The sequence below is a fragment of the Neolamprologus multifasciatus genome, chromosome 14 (genome assembly GCF_963576455.1).
Source record: "Neolamprologus multifasciatus chromosome 14, fNeoMul1.2, whole genome shotgun sequence".
Lineage (NCBI taxonomy): Eukaryota > Metazoa > Chordata > Actinopteri > Cichliformes > Cichlidae > Neolamprologus > Neolamprologus multifasciatus.
In genome coordinates, this window is record NC_140452.1 from 16,179,269 (window position 1) to 16,206,429 (window position 27,161).

General features: G+C 41.4%; 2 protein-coding genes across 3 annotated transcripts in view; one reads left to right on the forward strand and one right to left on the reverse strand.

Moving 5' to 3' along the window:
* polr1g (RNA polymerase I subunit G) overlaps positions 1-27,161 on the reverse strand; it is a 224,515-nt gene that overhangs the window by 145,332 nt on the left and 52,022 nt on the right. The gene's annotated exons all lie outside the window — the stretch shown is intronic.
* nova2 (NOVA alternative splicing regulator 2) overlaps positions 1-27,161 on the forward strand; it is a 92,424-nt gene that overhangs the window by 49,470 nt on the left and 15,793 nt on the right. For both annotated transcript variants that reach the window (XM_085130944.1, XM_085130945.1), the window contains one exon: positions 12,861-13,027. In XM_085130944.1, the coding sequence (XP_084987070.1) occupies positions 12,861-13,027 (167 nt within the window). The remainder of the gene's footprint in view (positions 1-12,860; positions 13,028-27,161) is intronic.

The window sequence follows — 27,161 nt, forward strand, 5'->3', positions numbered from 1 at the left end:
GTTATCATGTAGTGAAGAGGGTTTCCCCGTTATTTCAGATAGAGTACATGTTTTTGTAATAGGCTGGAGGATGTGTGAAGGAAACACAGTGACATAGAGATTTTTGTCCAGTGAAAGTAGTTGCAAAACACTTTTTGCAACAAAACAAGAAACGGGCGTAAATCTCAAGTTGATCTTATTTATTTTTCCTTGTAATATTTGGTGACAACTAAAAGAGACCCTGTCTCTTCTCTTCTGTGTCAGACAGGTGAAAGATGGTGGAAAAAGTTTGCCTCAGAAATTTTAATAAAAGGACACATTTGCTGTTTGTACTTTGTATGTTTGCTATGCCCACCCCATACACTGGTACATGAAGAGAGACCTCTCCTCCCTGGAAGACCACAGTGTAATTCGAACAGTGTTTTCCTCTCTGTTTTCTACTTGTTGCTCAGAGCACGCTGGCAGCTCTTAGATGAATGTGACAGCAGGTACAACAAAGTGATGGAGAGACAGAGAGAGAGGAGCAAAAGTGGGAATAGAAAGAGGCAGCAATGAAAAGGAGGAGAGAAAAAGAAAAGGGCGAATAGCCGAAGGCTAAAGAAAAGCAAAGCGGGTCGAAAGGAGGAAAAAGAAAAGAGAGAAAAATTTGGGAAGGGAGGCAGTCGTGGCATGTTTTCAGCTGTTTGCTTGGCCTGGCCTGGGTCACTTGGGCAACACCGATACCGCTGCCAAAGAAAGGAAGACAAGAGAAGAGAGGGAGAGAGGAAAGGAGGGCAGGATGACTGGAAATGGGAGGAGAGGTAGAAAGGGTGGATGCTGAAGGCAAACTGTGAGCAAAAGCTGTTTCTGTTTTTGTGAGAACAAACTGAACGTTCCCTCTTTTAATGAGTTGGAAAAAAAAGAATCCTGCACAGCATCAATGATTCAGATGTTTTAGAATTTAGGAGCTAGAATTTGATCAACTTGAGAATAAATAAAGAGGAAGGTTCACAGACCAGAAGTATATCAGACAGATCTGAGAGGAGGATGCCTTCAAAATAAAAGCCTTGATTTGAGCTAATGAAGGTTCATTCAAGAACAGTGTAAACTTTGTGGTTTAAAAGAGAGTGATAAGAATACCGTAAAGAAATGAAAGAGAAGTAAATATAAGTAAAAGAAACTTGAGAAATGTACAGACTTATCTAGTTAATGTAAGTATTAACCATTTGAAAATCTACAAAACATATTTTTACCTGTAATTAAGTTAAACCTGTAGTTATGTTGTAAATGGTGCCTGCATATGCACAGAAAGGCTGCAGTAATGTGACAGTGTTTCCTGCAAAAATAAAGGTCACAAAAGTTCAAATTCCTGCTGCAGCGAACATCTGGCTGCTCCTGTTATCAGAACTTTTGAAAGTTTTCTATTATTTAAGGATTTTTTAACAAGCAGTGGCAACCTCATTTATCTTACTGTTAGTAATGTACTGCTGCCCATTTATCACAGATTTTTAGAAATACCTTAAAAGCCATGTTTTCAAAGAGCTCTGAGCTGTGCTGCTTGAAAATATGCATGGAAGAAGTGTTCGTGAAGCAGATAACCAGGAAAGGGACTTTGTGGACTGGAGGCGTGAAGGACACGGAGGTGGAGATTGGACGGAGAGCAGCAGGTCTCTCCAAGTGAAAAGCCTTACATCAGAGCAGAGGAATTCCTGCCTTTTCTTCCAGCTTCTTTTGTTACTCTTTAGAAAGAGTTGCCTTAGTCTTCTCGCCGAGTGCTCTGTCACTGCCGGACCTCTAGACAGATAAAAGATGGGGGAAGGGCGGAGGTGATGGGGGAGGAAGGAGATGGGGGAGAATGAGTGAGCAGAAACAGTGAGGGAGAGAAGGGGAGAGAGGATGACAGGAAACTATGTTTTTTCAGTACCTTGTGCTGCTTTAAAAACAAAGAACATGGATGAAAGGATCCTCCAACAAAGAGCTGCACAAGCCAGAGTTTATTATGAAAAAAATAGTAATGCTGAATAATTATTAGGTGCAATAATTTGAGTAGCTACTTATAAAACTGAGAACATTGTGTAAGTTGGCCTTTTATGGATTAATTTGCTTGCATTCTCTCCTCTGCAGCATTTGTTGCTTTTATAGATTTTTATGATCCTGTCTTTCTCGGTTCTAAATCATTTTGTACAATACCTCTGCAGATTCTTGTTGGATTGCTCTTATTGTGTGTGTGTGTGTGTGTTTGGATATTGTACTTAAGGTGGTACCTCTAGCCGTGCTTTGTTCTGCTGGGTGCTTGTTAGTGCTGATTGGTAGTATTCACAGCGAGCACGCCCAAGAACAAAAGGATTTTATTATCAAAAACTAGCATTCAGGTCGAGTGGACGCCGTAATCTGGAAAGAGAACATTTTATGTCGAGACTATTCACACCTCAGCCTGATGAAAACTTTAGTTTTTCCTGTTTTGCTGTTTTAAAGCCAGTAAAACTCAATAAAGACCAGTGAAGCTTCGCCCCCAGGCTAGTTGTCCAAGGTAACTCCAGGATTTAATATGTTTTTCCTAATTGACCATGATTTTGTCTGGTGTAAATAATGCGGGGGCTGGTGGGGGAGTGTGTGTTACAGCCCCGTGGGCACTCGGGGAGACCAGATGATTCTGTGCCAGCTTGTTACAAAGCAACCATCACATTCTCATCCACGTAAGCTACAGTGCTGGGACGCACTTTTCAGTTTTGTCTTTTCTTTAATGTTTCTCTAGAACTTTTTGTTTTTCTGGTTTCCTTTCATCTTTGATTTCTTTTGCTTTCTTTCTGCGACTCCCCCTTGAACCTTTTTCCTTCTCTTTGATTTCTTCTCCTTGTCTTTTCTTATTCCATATGTCAGCTCTTCTTTCCTTTTTTCCTTCTTTACATAATTTCTTCCTTCCTTCCTTCCATTTTCTTCTTTCTCTTCTTCTTGTCTTTCTGTCCTCTCTTCATTTTAATGAAGACTTGGTTGGCTGCAGCAGAGAACAGGTCCAAGTTTCCTTACTGCCCCTGATTACATCAGCACATGCAGTCATGCTCTCTCTCTCTCTCTCACTCTCACTCTCACTCTCTCTCTCTCTCTCACACACACACACACACACACACACACACACACACACACACACGCACGCACGCACACTCTCTTTTTGGAAAAACAACTCATGACATCACCAGCAGCTGCCCAGCTGCATAAAAGAGTGTGTGTTTGGTGGACGTGCACAACAGTGTGCGTTTCTGTGTGTGCACGGTCAGAGGGGTGATACTGTTAGTTGCCTAGGTAACAGAGCAGGATCAGTCAAACAGTGAAGACCAACTCGAACAAAACTTTGAGGAGTTATGTAACACTTTGCAACAGTTTCTAGTCTTCTATCTCGCTCCATTCCTCTATTCCTCTGCATGGTCCCACGCCTCTGCTTTTGCCCCCACAGCTGGAACAGCTGTTTGGCCCATACACCTTTTGTAACTCAATATGGACGTCAGTGCGGTTGTTTCTATTGGCTTATTAAGGTTTCAGTCAATGAATCCATCCATCTCTTGTGACAGAGGCCTACTGGTCAGCTTCAGCCCTTTTATCCCTTCAAAGTGCTGATCTTACTGTGGGACAGGAGGAAATTAGACATACATACATAAATTATCAATTCATTCATTTTAAGAAAAACTATTAGATTCAGTTAACAGGCTTGTTGGGCAACTTTAAGAAGGCTACTCTGTTACTCTATTGCTTTATAACGCTGGAAAGATTGACTATTAAAAAGCAGATCAATGGGTAAAATGTTGGAAAAATCATAAAGATAAGGAGTTTAATTGTATTGCTACAAGAAATGCAGATTTTGTACTAATCAAAACTGAAAAATGTTGTAAATTACTGAAAACTCCAGTGCCTGCCTCTTCAGCTGTATGTTTGCAAAGTTTAAAAGTTTAAAGCAATACTTTTAAGACACATGTGACAATATGCACGACTAAACATGAACACGGAGTGCTGAAACGTTAACAAAGCTCACAGAGTTGAAACTCAGATCTCACCAAACTTCTGCTGCTTTGAATCTTTGGATTTAATAATGGACTGATATTGATTTAATAATAGCAGGCACATAATAAGGTGTGCTAAAGAAATGTAATAACCGCATTTGAATGAGACTTGGTCAGATATTCACTTGTAATATCAGAGCAGCTTCGATGAAAGATTGAATCCAGGAGGCCAGTTAGAGGTCAGATACCACCTCCTGCACTAAACTTCAATTTTAAATTTGTCGTCCGTGACCTTCATGTCTTGAACTTTATCCTTTTTCCCATCTAATTTCTCTCTGTCTGCTGTTCTATATTGGCTACTGTAGTTTCCTAAGCTACTTTATATACTCTTTAAACCCCTAAAACAACAAGGTGTTAAACTGCACCCCTAACAGACAGCTAATCCAGCAGATCTGATCAAAGGTAGCCAGTTAACCTGAGCTTATCCGCAGCCTAAGGAGATCCGTTTAATGAGCTTACATTAAACCAGCGCCACGTCTCACTGTGCTTCCAATCAGCTCCAATGAAGCCTTAGCCTTATATTAAGAGATGGAGACTCACTTTCTCTCTCCCGCTCAGACTGCAGCCGTCGTCTCGGATCCAGTTTTTCCATCTTCGCCTCAGTTTTTGTCTCTTTATACCTGCTTTCGGTCATTTTGCACCTGTCTGTGTCTCTCTAACTGTCTCCCTCTCAGTTTTAGCTTGTGGCGTGAATTTGTCTTTGTAGAGGAACGAAAGAAATCAGCAACAAAATAAGAAAAGACAAAAGGAGAGAAAAGGCAAATAAGTAACCACAAGAGATATTTGTTTTATTTATTAATCAACTGATAATACAAACTTAACGAGTGATGTTCAGGTAAATTATAAATCATATGTAGGTCACGCTCAAAGCAAAAGCCAACATTTCTCTGCACATCTTGCAGAATCTCCTGCTTCTTTGGTCTCTCCTAGTCTCTGTTTTTCTGACATTACTTTGTTATGACAGGTCTCACAAAGGTTTCCCTCTCTGTATCCCAGGCTGTCTCTCTCTCTCCTCGCCTCTGTTTGTCCCCCTCCTTCTCTGTTGTCACTCCATTTTGACATCAGCATCGTGACTCTGTGCTGATCTGCCTCCCCCTCTCTGCGTTTCTGTCCATTTCTCTGCCTCTGCGTCTCCCTCCTCTTCACTTGATGTTTTTCAGATGTGACAGAAGTCGTGTGAACCTCTGTATCTCTTTCTATCATTTGTCGTTCTCTCTGCCACTGATGTTTTTTCCATCAGAGGGGTGCTGGAAGTAAAGAAGCTGTACATCTTGGCACAGCAGGCGATGAACATCGTGTACCTGTGAACACAGGACCTCTGGCGTTTCTGTCACATCTTGTCTCTGTTATTCTGATGTTTCTCAAATATTATTTTTTTTTTTTTTTTTTTTTTAAGTTTGAAAACTTTCTCCAAACAGGGAACTTCAGGGATCTAGAGCGCTCTCGGGGGATGTTTTTTTTTCAAATGGGTCACTTTGCAGGAAATTACCAGAATATATTTGACAAGTTGTTTCGCACGTTCACCGCACTTGCTGCCGGTTTTCAGCCGAGCTGTGGTGGAAACCAGACTGTTTACGCCTTTAGTGGTTGCTGAAGCTGGAAAACAACATTAATAAACCAAGAAGAAATACGTTTTTTCAGGTCATGGCAGCTGTCTCACTTTTTAAGGAGAATTTTCACATTATGATCTGTACATTTATTAACAGAAAGTATTCCTGAGAGACACAGTTTGCAGCTTCATCTTGTCAAACCTTCCTCCAATCTCTGCCTTAATTTAACATTTGCTTCACTAGATCAGGACATTTTATCCACTGAGGACTGACTGAGTTCATACGGATTTACTAAGGCTTTGCTGATCATTTATCATTTATTAATTTGTTGTTTTATTCATTAGAGATTCAGAACAGAATTATAGTTAAATTGTATAGGCCTAGATTTTGAGGGAACCCATATGGAAAAGAAATAGTAAAAACCTATATGATTTAACTCATGAAAGTGGCCACTTTCATGAGTAAATCATATAAGGCTTACATGATTTACTCATGAAAGTGGCCACTTTCTCATTACTTTCATATATTGTTTTAGTAAGTATCCAAAACATACAAGTTTCATTATATAATTTTTCAAGGGATTTTATATCTGTTTTCACTCTTGTATGCTTTTCATACAAGTTTCACACAAGACAGATACAAACTTTATAAGATTTATATATATCTTTTCCATATGGGAAATGCAGGGCATAGGTCCTGCTCATAAGACGTGTACTTGTTTACAAGTTGGCTAACTTAAGATAACGCCTACTTTTGTTATTTGCTGAAAATGAAATGAACTGATACAGTCAAGAGTTATAAATTAACTGAAAAATAAATTGAAGGCCACTGTTAGAAACTGAACATATTTATTGGTGAAGTGAACAGCTGCACATTTAAAGAGCTTACTTTACCAAACAAAGAGGAAAGGATGTCGGTTTTCATGCCAACGTAGGAGGAATGTTAAATGACAAAAATCGATCTATTAGAGGAACAAATATTCAAAAGTAATGCAGATTGCTTGAAAGACTTGCATTATGTTCCATTATAGTTTAAATTGCCAGTGGCTGCCTGACTTTAGCACTTTGGTTTATATAAAACCATCTCCACATTAACATGTTGCAGACAAAGCCACACATTTGTATATAAAAATTCACCAAAATGTGCAAATGAATTGTTAGCCCTCCAGATTTTTACTGTATTTGTACATTTGTTAGTTTGCAGGAGGCATTTTGCAAAACAATAAAAATAAGATCAAATTAGCTCATTTCTGAGAATGCAAGTTAATAGGATCGGAGAGAGGATAATGTCATCTTTCTCGCTTTAATGTTACCGAGGTTGCACATTTTCAACATCTTTGACTTTTAAAGCCACAGGAGCAAGTGTGACATTTCAGTCGCAAAGTGCCTTCAGCTACAGCAGCCCCAAAGTGGCCGAGTCTCCACCCCCAGCTGGACAAGACTGGACAGAATGAATCATGGCTGCCGGTTGTAGGTTGACCGCTCTGTTTCAATTAACAGACAGAGAGACATCTTTGTTAAGTGGACGCACTGCAAATACATCAGTGTACTCAGTGCAAGCCCACAATACTTACTGCACGGTTATCCTCATCTCATATTCATTACCCTCGTTCAAAGTATTCTCACTGTAAACAAAGCAAACGTTAAGCGTCTTCCTTCTTCCGTTTTCAGTATTCCAGTAGCAGAGGACATGCGTGTCCCCTCCCACTGCAGGATAGTTTCTTTGATCTCTGTTGTGTTAATGTGGCTGTTATTGTTCTTTTTTTTTTTTAGCACAGAGGGACATTCTTGTGTCAGTCATCTTACAGTTTAGTATGCATCACCATACTGAGCATACATATGTTGCTTTGAGTCAGAAATCAGAGGAGAAGCAGCTCTCTGTGCTTTCAGTCTGCTTCCTACGGTGCCGCTCTGGTCATCAGGGAGAGGAGGAGGAGGAGGTGGAGGAGGAGGAAGAGAGCAGTGGAGGAAGGAGTGAGTCATGTTAGTTAGACTTTAATAAAAACAACTGCCAGAGTCCACAGCCTGGATCATGATGATGATGATGATGATGATGAGTGTTCTGGTGTTGAACGAAATGCTGTTGGGTCACTTGGTCACTGTGGAAATTGCGATCTGAAGTTCACGTCTCTTATGAATTTCACAGCCTCTTACTTTTCATTTCCAATCACCGTCGCCCTCTTCCAGAAGTTAATGCTCCGGGGGATGACCCATGTCGGGGTTTTGTGTTTTATGGCTGCCGGTTTGTGCTGTGCGACACCAGACTAGTAGCTGCAACCTGTGCAGTAAATTGCATCCAGAAAAACAGTTGCCAGTTAGTTAATAGAAATGCCCCACAGCAGCACGAGTGGATAGATTTCATTGCTATTTCGAACTCGGGGGCATCATTCAGCTGTTGCTGGCACTGTTGCATGTGTTTCATGTTAGGAACTGACCAACCTCCTGACCTGAAACTTTGGAGCTTAGTTCTTTGTGTCTCTGATGTGTTTCGTAGGCTGTAACGCTTGCTCCTTTGTGGTTTGCTCCAGTCTATTTATTTGTGCTCTGTTCATAAATCATAAATGTTTGATTTTTGTCATCTTTGCACTCACATTTTCCAAAACTTGGGGACATTATCTCATTATGAAATGCATTTCAGTGGTGCTGCCTAGCTGCTGTTGCTGTAAGTGCAACTGGTGTTTCTTTTTACTGCTGTTGTTTCAATTATCCGTGCAGCAATGTAAAAAAACTTTACCAGCAAGGCCTGACAACACTGCATGAAAGCACCTGCAGTTTTTAAACCATAGCAAGAAAGCACAACTTCACTATGTCCACACTCGTGAATAGCAATGCTATAAATAAGGACTTTATTGTCTTTCTTCCTGCCCTGTGTTCTGTGTCTGAGAAATGCCCTTAAAACATTATGTAAACACAGAAGGTTTAACAACATTGAACAGATATTACTTCAGCAGCTGCAGCATGTCAAGTCTGGAAAAAGCTTCCAGCCGTTAAAATGTCAAATGATAAAGTTCGTTTTACAAGGGGAAATGCTCAAGTCATATACAAAGACACACACACACAAACACATAGTGATGTTTTTGCACCAGCGTAGAACTGACTGCCAACAGAGCTCGCTCTCTGAGGGATGCATAAATTCTATTATGTTGGTGCTGTTTTGGCATTTGGATGTTGCTCACTGTCTGCGTTTTTCCTGCGGGGAAATAAGACATTGAGACACGAAAATGAGCATGATAATTAAAACACAAACTGCCCCTTAAAACATGAACATAATCAGCAGCCTTTTCGTGTGTCTCTTCATTTAGCAGCTAAATTAAAAAAAATTTAAATATATTTTTTTTTCAGTCTTCCTGCTTTGTGAGATGACAACTTCCAGATAAGATGGTACAATCTGTGTGTACAGTTTAAAGTTTAAAGCTCCATAAATTTAGATTAAGACACAAACTTTGCACATGAACTTGGGAGAAATAAGGTCAGGATATCATCTTTCTATCATCTTTTCTGTTCTTATGTTTGTTCTTTGTTCATATGTAGCACACAGCAGGCGAGAGTCAGTTCACTTCTCACACACTGTCACTATTGGAGATACTCAATTTGGTTTAGGCGAGGGAGCTGCCCGAGCAGCGCATGCAGGAGCCAGGACGCAGGATGCCTGTTCCCTCACTGTGAATTCACCAGACAATTACCTGCTGATTCTCACACACGCTTAATCGGATAGCATACAGACTTTGTAGCAGGGAGCTGGCAGGTTAATTTCTGATCTGATCGAGTCGGATGTACGCTTTCTTCATGCGCGTCTGCCTGGTGATGTCTAGAGCAGTTCAGGGCTGTAGCAGTGTGTGGGAACGGCTTTCGGTTTCTCCTCAGTCTTTCATCAGACAAACTACCTGCTGACAGTCTAATTTATTGGAACGACCAGAAGACAAAGACATAAATTTATCTCTGGAGCTGAAGACCAAAGAGAAAGAAGACTAAAAACTGTTCAAATAACACAACTCCAAATGGATGCTCTAATTTTTCCATATCTGTTGGATGCATACATTTAATAACTTTACATGAGCGTTAATGTGTCACGGTGATAATGAACCCCATTGCTTCAAATTATGCAGAAAATCAATGTGAGTGTCATTTCCAGAAAATGTTAGGGCAAAGATGGTGATTAGAGTGCTGTTACACATTAGAGTGCCACACTTGATTATGTGAAATTACCCACAAAACCAAAAAGTTTATTTTGCTAACACAAAAATGACTCGGGGACTATTTCATGATTCCAGTTTGGGGAAAAAAAGGTGTGCAAGAAATTATAGCAGTGCTTTGGGATCCGCTTGGCCTGCAATGAAAAGCACAATGTGTTTTGTATTAAATGCATATTCACTGATCTCTGTGTGAATATTTTTGTAATGGGACTAAGCAGGTCTTTGTTGGTGCAGCACAGCTGTACAGCAGCTTCAATATGATCTCCAGTGACAGAATGGCCTTTTCTGCTACAGTCTCACACACATACACACATGCATGTACCCATATTTACAATCTACACATAAAGACAAACCCACACTCGCACACTCATGCCAAGACAATGGCCTGCTAATCCTTGCTTCTGATTGGACAGGTCCAGATTACCCAGAGGGCACCAGCTGTCAGGGAGAGACGAGGCCCAGTTTCCTCAGTATCGTCACACACGTACACACACAGACACACACTCCGATGGTCATGCTGCTCTGCTCACTGATACTCACTAAAAAGCAGTAAGAAATGTTCACCAACACAACGGTAACGCTACAACTGAGAACTGCCAATGTTTAGCTTGATTTGTTGGCCTGTCGTCACGCTCAAACTGAAGCATTCAGCTGCTGTCATCAGAGGCTGTTTGTCACTGCTGTCACCAAACTGTAAAAATAGGAATGGAAAGTAATACCGCTGTAACGCTAACAGGCATTGCAAAGGTTCGGCAAGGCCAGGTAGCCAAATTCTGCAAATGCGTAATGTGCTGTGTGTGTTATTTTTAGTGTCAGTTGTCACAACCTCTTCATCCTGCGTGTGCAGCTCTTCATCTGAGGGCTGTGCACTAATTAACATATTCACCCTTTAGAAATGTTTCCTTGTGCAGAATTTTACAAACAAAATCCTAAAAGCACTGAAACAGTCTCTCTTGGCTAAAGAAGCTCTTGTTCGGCTTCTGCAATATGTCATCAGTTCCCAACACCCTTGCACAAATATAGCAGTTCAAAACCCACAATCCCTCCTCTCCAGTGCTGCCACACAGGGCCAAGCTGGGCCAAACCGAGACGGTCCAACAATGCAGGGAGAGGCAAGGGACAGGAAGAGCTAAATGACACGCTGCTGGGCCGAGATAAGAGCAGATCCTACTAAGTACTGGACTCAAGGGGGGAGGGGGAAAGAGAGAGATGAGAGAGGGTGAAGAAATGGGGATAAAGAAAGGGAGATATAGTGAGGGATGGAGGAAGAGAGTGAGGAAGAAAGTGTGTGTGAGGACAAAAAAAGTAGAAAAAAGAGGAGAGAGTGATAGTAAATGATAGAAAGAAAGAGATTTAGTTTCAGTGCGTTGTTAAAGTGCAGCCGGTCTGAGAGGCTTTGCATTGGCCTAGATTCTCCTCTGTGTCTGTCTGCCCTTCTCTCTGCATACAGCGTGTATTATAGCAATTGTATGCATTTTCATTAGGCAGAAACGTATCTGATGTTCATTGTTCTGCTCCTCCAGCACATTGCTATGAGGTCATCTTGTGCCCCGTGGAGCTCGAGTTCCAGTTTAATAAAAGTTTTTGCTTGCATTATTTTATCAGATTTCATTACAAAAAAGAAGAAAAAGTCATAGAATTTGTGTTTTTTGTCCGGTCTTATTAATCATCATAATCTTACGCATTGACTCCTCTTTTATTACATCAAGAAACAATATAGTGAAGAGGTAATTCAGTACAGGCTTTTCAATTTAATTTACACTTTAAAATTGCATCACGGTAATAATGTCCATGACATTAATCCTGAACTGATGTGCTTTGTGATTCTGTCAAAAGCCATCTTAGTGGGGTTTTTTTTGTATATTATTACAAATTCTGCAGTTAATCTTTAGCAGATGCAAACGTCATTAAACTGAAGCAAAAAGCTGCATTTTGATTTTCTTCTCCTGCTGAAGTAGTGGAGGGCGAATCCCCCGTGCATCCACAGCTCTGCGTGATGTACTTTGTCCAGCTTATTTGGAGCCGATGCACAGTTTTAATGCACACACACACACATGTGGTGTACACACTGAAGCAGAAGCTTGGAAATTATTACAGCATGTTTGATTTTTTTTCTTGTGCCCTGGGGATTAATTTCCTGATTGGACGAAATCCTGGAAACAGACATAAACTGAGCGATGCTGATATGTCCAGAAGAAGGAGAGAGGAAATATGAACCCTGATGTTTTCTGTGAGGTGAAGAATATCATGTTTTACTAGCTTTCGTGGACACTGCGGCTAATTAGCTTTGACTCCGAACAGCTCTCTCTCTCCCTGGCAAATATACAAACGCACGATGTATTAAATCAATACTTTCATTTGTTATTTGTGTAATTACAAGTTTGTAATTAGGTTTTCTGTTGTGTTTTTTTAACAGCACCTACACAAAGTTCATTTTTCTCCACTTCGATCTTTTGTTCTATTTCTTTATCATTCTGTGTTTTCACCCCCCCCCCCCCCTCCCTTTTTTGCTATTTCCCGCTGCTGTAGTGTTATTTCCCAGTGGGGATCATTACAGTTTCCTGCAATCTTTTCTTATCTCACAGTTGTTATTTTTTGAATAGAAGCATGTGCCATGGCTGGTTTTATTTCCATTCAGCAGCATAAAGAAGATGAAAACAGAAAATTCTGAACGTTCAAGTTAAACTGAGAGAGCTGCGTTACATCAAACCTCTACCTGCTCTCTGTGCTTTCCCACCAAGTTGCAGAAACCTCTCTGAAATGCTGAGAAAAAAGCTGGGATACAGTCAGTCATAACTTCAAAAAGATCTTGTAAATATAGAAATAACTGCTGCCTAAATTATAAGGATTGCCGTCTTCTTCTGCATGTTTCTTGCAGTAGCGCTCAGCTGTGGTGTGCTGCTGCCACCCTGCTTTACAGGCTTGCACAGCACGCTGATTCATAAAAGTACTCAAGAGATTAAAAGTACTCATCTGAATGGTTTCATATCGTGACAAGTGATGATTATTATTTATCTTTGCTTGAAATGATGATCACGAGACCACTAGCTACCAGTTTAAGCTCACACACTGACCCATCCGTGTGTGTGTTTGTGTGTGTTTGTGTAGGCACAACAGAGCGTGTGTGTCTGATCCAGGGGACTGTGGAGGCACTGAATGGTGTCCATGACTTCATCGCTGAGAAGGTGAGGGAGATGCCTCAGAGCACCCAGAAGACAGAGCCGGTGAGCATCCTGCAGCCGCAGACCACCGTCAACCCGGACCGAGTTAAACAGGTCAGTCTCATTCTAGGATGCAAGGAAAGCCAATAAAATACTAATGTTCATGAATTCTTGTTTTGTTTTAAATAACTATTTATTAGCTGTGTTTGTGTGAGAGGCGGCTGGGTGTGTAGACAAAGTGGTTCCCTTGGTTTTCTCTGGAATGACGAACTGTGTGTGTGTGTGTTTCTGTGTATGGGCTATGATTTTCTGCCTGAGTGAAGTTGAATGAGGCACAACATGAGGGAAAACAATGATGGCAATACAGATATGTACGCACACAAGGGAGGACGAGAGAGAGCGAGGGAGTAGAGACAAGTAATATTAGAAGGAAATATTTATAAAACGGTGGAAAGATCAAAAAGAGAGTGAATTAGATGAGATTCGTTGTAATATGCGAACATATTACAGGCTGCAGTTTATGGGGCATGAACACGAACACATGACATCAACTGCAGGCCTGCCCACCACGCACACGCACACACACACACACACACACACACACATGCTGACTATGCCAAATCCCTAAATAATCATCCCAACAGGAAATGACTTCCCGCTAAGGGAGGAAGTGTGAGCGAGTGTCCAGATCTCTCTCTCTCTCTCTCTCTCTCTTTCTCTCTCTCTCTCTCTCACTCACTCACACACACACACACACACACACATACAGTGTGGGCATGACTTATAGCTAATCGTACTTTCGGGTTCTTACCTCTAACTGTGTGTGTTGTTATATTTTCATAATATTAATTGGCAAAAGAAAAAAAAGTACTGGGTGCAATCTTTAAATCTAGATGTTCCTAGTTTGACACAAGTATATAAAACCAAGCACCTAGCTGTGCATTCTACATTTAGGAACATGTGTGAAAGAATGGGTCATCCTAATGAGCTCACTGAATTTACAACAGGCAATTTAAAAGGAAGACACCTTGCAGCAATCAGTGTGAAATTCCTTCCCACCTAAATATTCTGTGATTAATTGTATGTGGTGTTACTGCAAAGTGGAAGCATGTATGAGCCACAGCAACTCGGCCACAAAGTGGTTAACCACTTAAGGTTACAGAGTGGATTGACCAAGTGCAGAAACGTCACCAGCGCTCTGCTGAATCTGTAACTGCAGAGCTCCAAATCTCCTCTGGCATTAACATCAGCACAAAAACTGTGCGCCAGGAGCTTCGTGGCATGGGCTTCCGTGACCAAGCAGCTTCTCTAGGTGTAATGCGTAGGTAGCTCAGTGCTTCTGTCCATACAGATTTTAAACCCCTGGACTTTGGTAGTGGTAGGAATATTGCATTCGGTGGTACAGAGATGCATCAAAGGCTTTAACATAATTTGTGATATTAGGAAGAAACTGTCCATCCACCGAGATCCAGATATGAGAAGACATTTCTAATATAACTTTTGATCACAGTGCATCAGTCTTCATCAAACACATTGCGGCTGATTATTACGTTAGTGCATTAAAAGCAGGACTGTGGTTTTAGCACATACACCGCTGTTATCGCCCCACACTATATTGTCTGGAGCAGCACTCACTAGTCAGAAGCAGCACAAGTGTCACCATTTCACTAAGTTGTTGTTTGCCCAGAAACTCTGAGTTCAGTGCTTCGCTCAGACTCAGTCCACTGCTGATCGCACAACTAAATGTGAGTGCCAATACCAGCTGTGTAATGGAGGACAATTAGGGTGGCCACATTGATTATGATCCCAATCTGTTTAAGTGATTATCATCATTCTCTCTTCATGATTGGTCTCATTGATTAGTCAAGTCTGGCATTGTTTCCATCTATTGACTCTTCAGGCTTGCCAGACAGTGCATTCAGCCATGCCTGTTGGCACACACACACACACACACACACACACACACACACACAATGCACTAGACACTAAAAAGTGTAAACTATACTTAAAAGGCTGCTAAAGCAACCACACATTTAGAAAACGAATCTAAATGTATTATGTGTGCTGCAGAGTGAAAAACTATTTTTGTGCCAGAACTTTCTATTTTTCTTCTTCTTCTGCTCTCAGTCCGGGTGTTGCATTAGAGTTGCGTACATTTTCCCTCGTTGTTTGCGATTTCTCATCCTCTGTCATGAGCAGAATTTGGGGGGTGGAGAGGGGAAGGAGCGCTGCTACGCCTTTATAGTTTTGAATAATTACAGTTATCAGACTTTTATACACACAGACACACAACAAAGCCCTCAGAGACGGTGTTTTCGCAGAGTGCACAATTCTGAGGTGCCGTTATAAAGAGAGTTTTATGCATAATTAATCAATTCTGGGTACACACACACTCATACAGAGAATTCTCGAGCCCACACATACCCAGCAGAGTTGAACTCAAACGGGCAAATTGTTCTTCAAAAAAGGCTGCTGCGTTTTAAAAGCTGCTGCATGCAGATAACGATGCTGAAGCGCATTAGCACATCTGGTGTTTTGTTTCCCTGTGTCTGAAAAGTTAATTTCATCATTTTAATATATGTAGTACTGGAAAGGCATATTATATGTCCAAAGGTATGCGACACCCATGGGTCATGGTACCTATCTCCTTCCATCCCATTCAGTTAGGAGAGCATAAGTGAGTGAGCCACTGACGCTGGCCGATAAGACTTGGCTTGTAGTCGGTGCAGCAGTTCAGGAAACTGACAGATGGTCTTACGGCCTGTTAAGTTTTTCCACACCAAACTCAGGTCTCCGTGGCCAGGCAACCATTGCAGGCTCCAGGGAAGTTATTGGGTGAGAAATGGCAAATTATAATTTCTCCACTTTTGTAGGCGGTTTTGTTACTATTGGACTGACCAAGGTTAGCTGCTTCCAGTTTCCAATCTGAATTATTTATTTAACTCAAGTGTCCTTCTTTCCCTCCATATACAGTTAGTGTATATGTCCAATTTGCCGCTTGTGCATCATGAGCCTGAGCCGGAGGCTGACCGACAGCTGGGTAATGCTATTTTGGATGATACGAGCAGCCAAAGGGAGACAGGCAGGCTAATAGCTGTTGATATTTAGATACTTATAATAGAGGGTGAATCCCCTGTTGCTCTTTAGGCTATTTATACCATGTTAGAGAGGCAATCAAATGGACTGGGGCAGCATTTGACAATGCACAGATAAAAGACATGTTCTCACACATAGAAGGAGAACACCCTCACTAAAATAGCCTCTTCGGCCATGCCGGATACTCACTGTAAATAAACCTCACAACCTCACAATACAGGAAAAGAAGGCTGTCGCTTCCCTGAGCAAAGACCACAACATCACTGTTTTACCAGCGGATAAGGGAAGATGCACCGTGGTCCTAAACACTACAGATTACCATACAAAGATCACTACTCTCCTCAGTGACAACAATACCTACGAAGCCTTAAAGCGAGACCCCACAAGCAGCTACAAAAAGAAAGTTATAGCTTGCCTTCAAGACTTGGAAAAGGACAAAATCATTGACCGCCTTACTTATCACCGCCTTTACCCAGGGGATGCCATACCCTGCATTTACGGACTTCCAAAAATCCACAAGGAAGCTGTCCCACTCAGACCCATAGTCAGCAGCATAAACTCAGCCACTTATAACATTGCAAAACACCTTGCTACCATCCTTGCTCCTCTCGTGGGGAACACCCCACACCACATCAAGAACTCCACCGACTTCACTGACAAGGTCCAGAAACTTACCCTGAATCCAGATGAAACCATAGTGTCCTTTGATGTAGTCTCTCTCTTCACTTGCATACCCACCACGGAGGCCGTGGAGACTGTCAGAAAACGACTACAAGAAGACAGCTCCTTGGAAGACAGGACCAACTTCACACCCGATCAGATTTGCACACTGTTAGACCTCTGCCTTACCACAACATACTTCAAATACAACGAAGGCTATTACAGACAAAAACATGGCTGTGCCATGGGCTCCCCCGTGTCACCTATTGTAGCCAACCTTTACATGGAGGAAGTGGAAAGGAAGGCTCTTGGCTCTTTCAAAGGAAGAGTACCCAGCCACTGGTACAGATATGTAGACGACACCTGGGTCAAAATCAAGACACAAGAAGTGGAATCCTTCACTGCGCACATCAACGCTGTGGATAAAAACATCAAGTTCACCAGGGAAGACACAAAGGACAACTGTTTGCCTTTCCTGGACTGCGCTGTGCACATTGAAGAGAATGGCAACCTCAACATCGAAGTTTACCGGAAGCCCACACACACGGACCAGTACCTCCTGTTTGACTCCCATCACCCTCTGGAACACAAACTTGGAGTAATTAGGACCCTACACCACCGGGCAGAACATGTTCCCTCTAAGCCTGAAGGGAAAAAGAAGGAACACACACATGTAAAGGAAGCACTCAAAACGTGCGGCTATCCTAAATGGGCGTTTTTAAAGTCAGCAAAGAGGCACAGAAAAGAAGATCAGACACCAGCGAGGGAGGATAAGAAGGACAGGCGCAACAACATTGTCATCCCCTATGTAGCCGGTGTATCAGAGAAACTCAGGAGGGTTTTCTCCAAGCATGACATCCCGGTGTACTTCAGACCCAGCAACACACTCAGACAAAAACTGGTTCACCCGAAAGACAAAACGCCAAAACACAGACTTAACAATGTGGTGTATGCCGTACAGTGCAGCGAGGAATGCCCAGACCTCTACATTGGAGAGACCAAACAGCCACTTCACAAGCGCATGGCACAACACAGAAGAGCGACCTCCACAGGACAAGATTCAGCTGTCCATCTGCATCTTAAGGATAAAGGACACTCTTTCGAGGATGCCAATGTTCACATTTTGGACAGAGAGGACAGATGGTTTGAAAGAGGAGTGAAAGAAGCCATCTATGTCCACTGTGAGCGACCATCTTTGAACAGAGGCGGTGGTTTACGACACCAACTCTCTGCCATCTATAATCCAGTTTTGAGATCCCTTCCCAGACGCCTTAATGCCCACTCACACCCTGGGCCATCTGACCTCAGGAATTCGCATGATAAGGTGGGGCCAGGTTTCACAATGAACTTACCCGAAACTCTGGCTGATTGGGACCCACACCCAGTTCCACACCTTGGCTCAGGCGATTAGAGGATCATCAGGGGGTCCTTTTGTCCCTCTGTGGGGGGACACTCCCACTAGGGTTATATCTGGGACTCTCCACCATTTGACCTTAGAACTGAAGAAGCCTCTCGGATGAGAGGTGAAACGTCTTCAAGTAACTTAAAGAAGTCCAGACGCTTTTCTTTGCAAGCTCCTTTGACCACTGTAAATAAAGAAAAAGTTGAGAAAACTCATAACTTGTAAGCAACTTGGTTGATTGGCTGTTTCAATTTTCTCAACTTTTGCTTTTGTTTGTGCTACGATTTAGTTCTGGTGATTAGAATTTTCTTGTTCAACTACTTACGATATTTCTGTGAGGTTAATAAAACTTTTGTTTTGGCACAGTCCTTTTTCACCAAACTCCCTTCCTGACACAAATCTCCCATTTACCCAGGATTGGCAGCAGCAGTGGGATTACACTAGCTTGTGATCTCCACGGCACAATGTTGGGGTTTGTGTTTCCTCCTGGCTGCAAACTGGAGATCTTTTGTGTGTTAGGCAAACACGCTAACTCCTACGCTATTGAAATTTTGCACATTTTACACATTAACCCCTCAGGGATATCTGTTATGTTTTTGTTGCTATCCTATAACACTATAATAAAAATGAAGAGGACACACAATGTCATCTAAAACATGTGTTTCTATAATGTAAGCGTAAAAACATTTGTCTAACAAGCAAAAGGTTTCTTGTTCTACCTCGTGGCTTCCAGGTACGATCACAAGCTAGTGTAGCATCACTTAAGTCCAGATAATTGGGAGGATTACATGTGGTGTAAAAATCAAACGAAAGTTGAACAGTGTATCTTAGTTTCTGTCTTTAAAACTGAAAAAATCAAAGAAAAATACTCATAAATGTAACATGGAAGATAGTTTGTCAGCGATGAGTAACCAAACACACTACACAGCCATACATAAATACACACAAATGCAATGTTGTCCTTAGTAAGATGAGACCTCTTGGTAGATCCTCACAGCATTTTAAAAGTGTGGCTGTCATTGTGCAAACGCTTGTCCGACCCATTGTAGACAAACTCACTTTGACCTGCTGAATGGATCTCATTTACAAACACACACTCATACCATGTGCCTCTGAAGGATGACATGGCGCCCCGTGTAGTGCGGCCGCCGATTGTGTCGACTATTCTGGTTTTCCTCCTTCTTCTTGTCGAGGCCGCGGCTGTTGTAGCATTTGCTGTTGGCATTTACTGTTTGACCCCATAGGACTAGCTGGCACAGAAAAAAGAGGGGAGCAGCGTGAGAATTTGAGATATCCGAAGGGTGTCTGTGGGAGGAAAGGAGGAAAAATGTCGGAACAAAAGACTGGGTCAAAGAGGGAAAACAAAAAAGTGTGAAAGGAGATGACATAAAGATAGATCGAGAAAGGGAGAAGACAAACAGAGCCAAAAGTGCTAGCCTGACTGGCTGTGGGTGACTGAAAGCTGGAAGCAGATCTGAACTCTTGTTAGCCGACAGCTGCAGAGTGACAGAGAGCTTCAGTGGAATAAGCAGCTGCTGATAGAAAGAAAAACAGCAACAAGAACACCGACAGACAGCACGCCGCACTTCAAGGCCACATATGAGCTGGGTGAATTCTTTTAATGAGGTCTGAAGTGATGTACAGATGAAGAGAATTTATTGAAGGATTTCATTACCTTTATTATTCATTGCTTGCCTTTGTTTACACCTCCAACTGCACTCTTGTAAAACACCACCATGCCCCTCTTCACACGGTGGCACGCGCTAATGTTACGATGGACAGTGTTGATCCAACTTTAAATAGTCATAGACTGTGAGTGCTCTCAACAATCACTCATATATGTTGATGCACAAATATTAAACAAGTTTTTTTTTCTTTAACTTTAACCTACATTAGAAAATGTATCTCATTAGATAAAGTTGGAGTTTTATAGATTATGTTGATCCATTAAGCAAAATAAAGGAAGTTTCTCCTATTTTAAAAGCAAAAGTTTAAGTTATAAGCAACTATTTCCTCCCAGTACAACACAGTTAGGAGATTAGCTCCTCTGCCTTAATGTGCTGTATCTCCAATCACACTTCCACACTTCCACTTGCTATTTTCATTGCATAAAGTGCACTAACAGTGAAAAGCATAGCTACATGAAGTGCATCCAGATGTGTGTGCACATAATTCCCAAACAGTTAAGTGTTAAGTGAATTATACACTTCTCACCCTCTGTGGTTTCTGTACAGAAGGGGGGTTAGCATCAATCAGTTTTTAAGCTAGTAGGAGGAAGCCATGCTTTTAGCTAGCATTCTGTCACTGATGCTAGACGCGCGTTGGTGACGATGGCAGAATTACATCAGGGATTAAATCTACTGTAAGAGTGTTGAAGGATTGTTTGGTGTTCATGTTTATATTTTGAATGAAGATGAATTGCTCAGACGCTTTACAAGTTGTCATGTTGTGAAACTAAAGCAGCTAGCTAGCATCACAGCTACAGTCGAATGCTGCAGTGGTCATTACTAGTAAACACAATTTACTGTCTTAGATTTAAAACATCATTACTCTGTCAAAATTCACCCACCACACTACCAAGTAGGTATATTGTATATAGTCTACCACACGGAATAGTATTAATTGAAGTATCTGACCTGAGACACAGTACTGGTTAGGTAGCTTAATTTATCCACTTTATTAATTTAATCATTCTTTCGTATCGAAATGCATAATCTTCTGTTTTATGCAACTGTAACTTTAGTGTTAGACTTACAGCTGTAAGATGGATGGGCTTAGATCACAGTGATCTAAATGAAAGGCCATATGCATGTGTCCTCTCGCTGCTACAAGGGCAGTTCATCTGTAAAAGATCATAAGGACAGTGTGTGATAATCTGTGGAGGGATATTGCCCAGAAGGAAAATATGATCCAAGCATTATATAAACGCTGAGATCCACTGAGCATTTATGTAATGTGCCCTCCAAGCAGAGTAGAAAGTAATATCATAACAACTACAGGTCTGTGGAGTCTGCAAGGGATTAGAATTTACCCATCCACCCACCCATCCATCCATTTTCTTAATCACATATCCAGTTAAGAGTTGAAGCAAGCCATGATAAATACTTTATTTATGACCCATTTAAAAGAATCACTATTGCCATCCCCACTCACACATGTTGGTCACTTTTAGGCAGGTCGATTTGTGAAGGTGGCAACACAGCTCGGGTGTTTTTGTGCTATTTGCTCCTCTCACAATGTGGTTCTAACAGTCTCTCACATTCGTTTTGCTAAAATTATAACTTGTGGGAGATGACGTTTTAGATTACCAGCAGTTACCTCCTCCTTTTATGTGCATTATTGATCCACTCTTCACACAAAAGCCTTCCTATGCAGACGAATGTAAACATCAGTGATTGTTTAAAGGCAAAGCACCCTGAAGACTCCCCAGACTGTGTTTGTGGGCGATGTAGTAAAGCACCACCTACTTCATATGGACAGTAAAGCATGCCCTCTCCCCTGTTACTGTTGCATTATGCTGTTTAGATATAAGCAGCCGTGTTGGAGCTGTGTCCCCTGTGAGATCATCTGCAAATGGTCTGTGGTTTTGTTGTGGTATTTTTCTGGGGCTATTTTCAGACCAAGCTGGCCTTTATTCAGACTGAAAACAGCAGCAGCCTTTTAACATTATGCTGTAATAACAGACACACACGCACATGCCTCTACTCGCATCAGCTCCAGTGTTTCCCAGCAGCCACTTTGTTTGGTCATTTCCTGTGATCTCTCACCTCCTTTGCGAACACCTGTTTCCTTCTTCCTGTTATTGCAGGCCTGCACAGGAAGTGTGCCGTGAATGCGAGGAAAACATGGAAGGCCCCTGACTCACTTTGAGTCAGATGATAGAGGTGGAGTGTAAGACTCGCAGCTTAGTTGGCAAGAAAGGGATAAGTCAGCTTCAGCCAAACGATGAGTCAAACACGCCAACAGTTAGGAAAAGTTCTGTGTTGTTGCTGCTGATCAGTGAATGAATGCACCCGGGATTTTGGCATTATAGGATCGGCCGATCATTTCATCACAAAAAGCTGACCACTCTGTTGGCTACCATGAATGACAAAAGCATTGTGATCATAAAGTGGCGTAAACAGACTCCTGCTCCACAAGATCACATTCTTATTTTGTCAATTAACTTTTTATAAGATTCATTTTTAGCCCTTAAGGTTTTGCCTGAATCTATTGTTAATTCCTCTGGTAACAAACTAAATGGTTTCATTTTTGTGTACTTCTGCAGGAATTGTTTAGCTCAACTCGACCAGTTAGTGGAACCCAACCCAGTATTTTGTACCTTGGAAGACGTGATTTACCTCATCAGCCTTTTCCTCATGGTTATCAGTAACTGCCCCACCCCTGAAAATAATTTGTGCAAGCTGCTGTTACTGTTTATAGGTGCATTTCAAAGTTAAGCAGCCTGCAGTGGCTGTGTGAATAAGTGCATATAAATATTAGAGATGGACCGATCCGATATTACGTATCGGTATCGGTCCGACCCAAATTACTGGATCGGATATCGGCGAGAAATAAAAAAATGTAATCCGATCCGTTAAATATCAAAAAAGCACCTCACAAAGCTTGCTACACGGCTAACTCGGCTCATAACCGTAGCACGTCGCAGCAGTATGCGTCACGTGATAGAGCCGCTGTGTGTATTTGTAGCCGTGCTAGCAAACCAGCATTTCATCTCCGAGGAAGTTTTCCCAGAGAGAAGTAAAGCAAGTGTGTAAGTTCATCTCTGAATGTTTGTAAAGCGTTCCCACCTTAAGCTTAACAACAGATATATGGAGCGACTGCCTCTCTCTCTCTCTCTCTCCTGCTGCTACTTCAATCGTGAAACTGCTTAATGATCAGCTGATCGGCTTTTCTGTCGAGAGTCAGTCTCTCTTCTTAGTTTTTGGCCCACTTCTCACCAGAAAGAGGAAACCAGCGGCTGAACAACAGCAGCACTATTAAGCTTGATAAGCTGTTGTTAGAATTTATTTAATATTACTTTCTAGACCAGGATCGTTTCTACGTAGCTGACGGCTGGTAACTGTGCAGGGGCGGATCTAGCAAAGTTTAGCCAGGAGGGCCGATAGGGCATGAACAGGGAAAAGGGGGCACAAAGACATACTTTTCTTTCTTGTTCTCATTTAAAATATCTAGAGATGGACCTCCCAGGTCCTAGAGATGGACCTCCATCCTCCCAGAATAGGGAGGATGGAGCAGGTTTACGTTTATTAGATTGATCAGTATTGCTGAACTATGAAATATTTTGGGCGCAGTGTATTTTTTACATACAGGTATAACAGAATAGCTTTAGTGTTGTTATTTATTTAAACTTGAGTATAAACTTATACAAAATGCAGCAAGATATTAAAAAAACGTTTTATTGATTAAAAAACACACTATATCGGATTCATATTGGTATCGGCAGATATCCAAATTTATGATATCGGTATCGGTATCGGACATAAAAAAGTGGTATCGTGCCATCTCTAATAAATATGTGCTGCTTCCATTACATTTAGATGTGTTTAACATTGTAAAAAGTTCTATTTTCAACCAAACTATGACTTTGTGCTTAAACAAAGACAAAAAGAGAAAACAAAGAGAAGCAAATTCAAGATTTATGGTTAAAAGTTGCTCGTGTTAAACAGACTTTTTCATCAGTTATTTCAGATGTCAGGAACAAACCACTTGGCGAGGTGAGTTGGTTCCTAGGTTTCATTTCAGAGATGTTTAAATCCAGGCTCCCCAAAACCCTCCACTGCAGTAAGATCGGGATCGATGTAGGTGTCCCAGATAAGAGGCAGTCGATGTATTCATGTAGGCTGTTAATATATAAAAAATATCTGTCATTGCTTTAGTTTAGGGCTAAATTCAGTCAAAATTCAAGGTGCAGATCTTTTACGCAGGATTTTACACGCTGCGATTTGCTTTCTTACATAACATTTCATCCATTTTTTTCCTCCCGTCAGTCCTGTAATCTGCAATGTCTGCCTCGCTGCCGAGTCAGCGCGATTACAGGCGCACTCTCTATTTTTCTGTCTCGCTTATCTGCTCCAAAGACAGATGATTGTCTGCGTTTTATTATCTCAGCCCGAAATTCACATTGTACTTCAGGGTGTAGACCACACACACGCAGAGAATGATCAAGTTAGGGTGTGATCTCATTCATTCCTCAGACATATGTGTGTGAATTGATTAAAAAAAGAAAGTTGAAGCTTTTTAATAGGTGTGATGTGCTTGCAAAGGAAATATCTCACACATGGAGAAAAGAAGAGAAGGAGGAGTTTGATCTCCCTGTCTCATGTTTTGTCATCTGATTGGTCCGCACACAAACAGACTTGTGGTTTCTCCCCATTTAAAACAATGTTTTTCATTTTCTACATTATCTGTAAGTAGTTGCAGTTAATCCTTCGTCTTCATCTCCATTATAGCAAGCTAACGGCGTCTCTGAGTGTATATGCTTCTGAGTTAATATTCCTCCAGCCAAGAAGCGGTTCATATAACAGCAAACTGAAGCTGGTGTGGAGGAAGAAAAAAACATCTCTGGGTATGGTCTTGTAATGCTTCTGAGGGGGATTTAATGAATATTTGCAAACTTACCATTCCTCATGTCTAATGAGTCCTGAATGCATAACACCATCTTATTCAGATTTTGTTCAGTTATGTTTAGCTCACTTTCTGTTCAGCGATAGAGGACTGCTGCCAAATCTTTATTATTGATCAGGTTGGTGTTTTTATTGTTCATCTGTGATCAAGACGCATCCAAAATGTAAACAAGAGGCTTTAATTCTCCAACATGAACTTTAGAAATATCACACTCTTAGAAAAAATAACACAGGTGGAGAGCATATTGCAAACTCATGTGCTAGAATTAAATAAAACATTTTGAAATATATGAAAAACTTAAGTAGACGGTTTTATTTTATTAATGCAAAAGAATAACAGCACACAGTGTGGATTCTTTGGATTTTGCAGCATCTGTTTTATGACTAAAATTGCACATCAGTAATTCTGCATTATACCTGTTTTGAAGGACAGGATGACAGCCAGGAATAATCCTCCTGCTGCTCAGACACTCCCTTTAAATCCCCTGAAATAAGTCAAAAGCTCCCTTGTCATGACACCCACCCGAAAAGCTTAAAAACAAATTAAAAAGACCACATCGGTACATTTTGTATCTACGTTTTTTAACGCGTCGCATTTAAATCTAAGCAAATGGAAATATTTTCAATTTGGCGACCTAACATGCAGTGGGTTTAGGCGAATAAAGAAAAAATGATGCTTAAAACTAACCCCCAAAAACGCTTAATGTCCTTGAAGCAGCTTTATTTTTCTAAAAGCAAGAAGATGTAATGTAATTTTACGTTGCGCACATATTCCCTCTGCACTTGCACTTGTGATGGCAGCTTCTCGGGAGAGAAACGCTCATCATGGAGCAAGAACAAGACCTGAGGTCTTTGAAAGTTAGATGATATGGTATACGAGCTATAAATTCATGTGCGTGGGTATGTATAGGAGTCTGTTCTGTATATGCGTCCAAGTTAACATCATGTTCTCTTGCTGTTGGTCATTGTAGCCCAGCTCTTCTGTCGTTCTGTTATTTTTAACCTCTAAGGGGGTTTCTGTGCTCCTGGGCGAGCCAGAGAATGAAAGAAGAAAGCCGGTGAGAGCGGTGGAAAAAGAGGGATGACACAGGGAGAGAGAGGTGACTAAGCCTGTGGATCAGTAGGAGGCAGATTAAACTAAAGTCCCCTGCTTAAGACTTCAAAGTTCAAACTGCAGCAGCCTCAACAGTTGTTCGCCGTCCGCTCACATTACGTGTTTGTGCGCGTGCGCTCACGGGAGATCACCTAGAAAATGCGTGTTTTGTTTTGTTTGTGTGCGCTTGCCTGTCCTTGTTTTTCTCACAAGGATATGGATGAAACTGCGAATTGGTGCATGATGATGTGTGTGAGCAGCCGTGTGTGTGTTCATGTTAGCATCCACTGATGACACTGACAAATGGCCTTGTGACCTGGATGGAATGCAACACAAAGTTTGTAACGCAATGTCATCATTACATCATGACAATCCTAAATTTTAATAAGTAACAGGGTGCTAAAATCAGGTAGCGGTTGTGTTGCATTCATAAATGCCATTTGGATATTTTCAGTCAGAAGTAAACAGAAAGGATAAATGCAAGTGAATTCTTGCAGGGATTTGGATAAATGTACACGTGAAAAGCAGGCGTGCTATTAGATGTTTTTTAATCCTCAGTTGATTTTTTTGTTCCCTGAGTTGTGTTGGTGCACAAGTAAAAGTCTCAAATAAACAATGCAACCCTGATTTTTCTAAATAAACTTGCACAGACTTTGTTTTCGGCTAATCAGAATGGGAACAGGAGCCTCTTACATCTCAGGAGATTCCAGAGAAACCATTTTGCAGATTTGGTGTTTCATGAAATTTGAACACAGACGGGAGGGAATGACTCGAGAAAGGCAGCTGGCCGTAAAAGCTGCGTGTTAATATGTCTGCACGTCAAGGTCAAACCCTAACAAGCTACTGCAACGTGCAGTGTCTGTGTGCGTAGATGTGTCTGCGCTAGTTGTCAAGTTTGCTCGTGAAATGAAGCATCGCTCTCTCGGATCGTTACGCTTCGGTGATCCCGGCGCCCCTGTTAGCTTATCACTTTTACTTGTCTATGTGAGACAAAAAAACAAATACGTACACACATTTGTTGATACACAAAGTGAAGTGACACGTTTTGATTGATGAAGCAAAGCAAAGCGTTTGTCTCCTTCAGCCTGCCTGCTTAAACACAAGGACGTGGAGACAAGTGGACCATATCACGGCAAGCAAGAACATCTTCGTAGGGCGTTTAATTATAGTCTGTCAACGTTTCATTAATCTTCTACATTTTAACAGATTTATTAAAGCACCTAGTAGCTACAAAGGTTCCTTCTGGATATAATCACAGTAATATAATATGTTTTATGTCAGATCTTGGTAATTATTTGTCCATATATTAAATGGCAAATGTTTGCGAGCTCTTCAGTCAGTGTCACTCACCGCTGATGTTTTCTGCAGCAA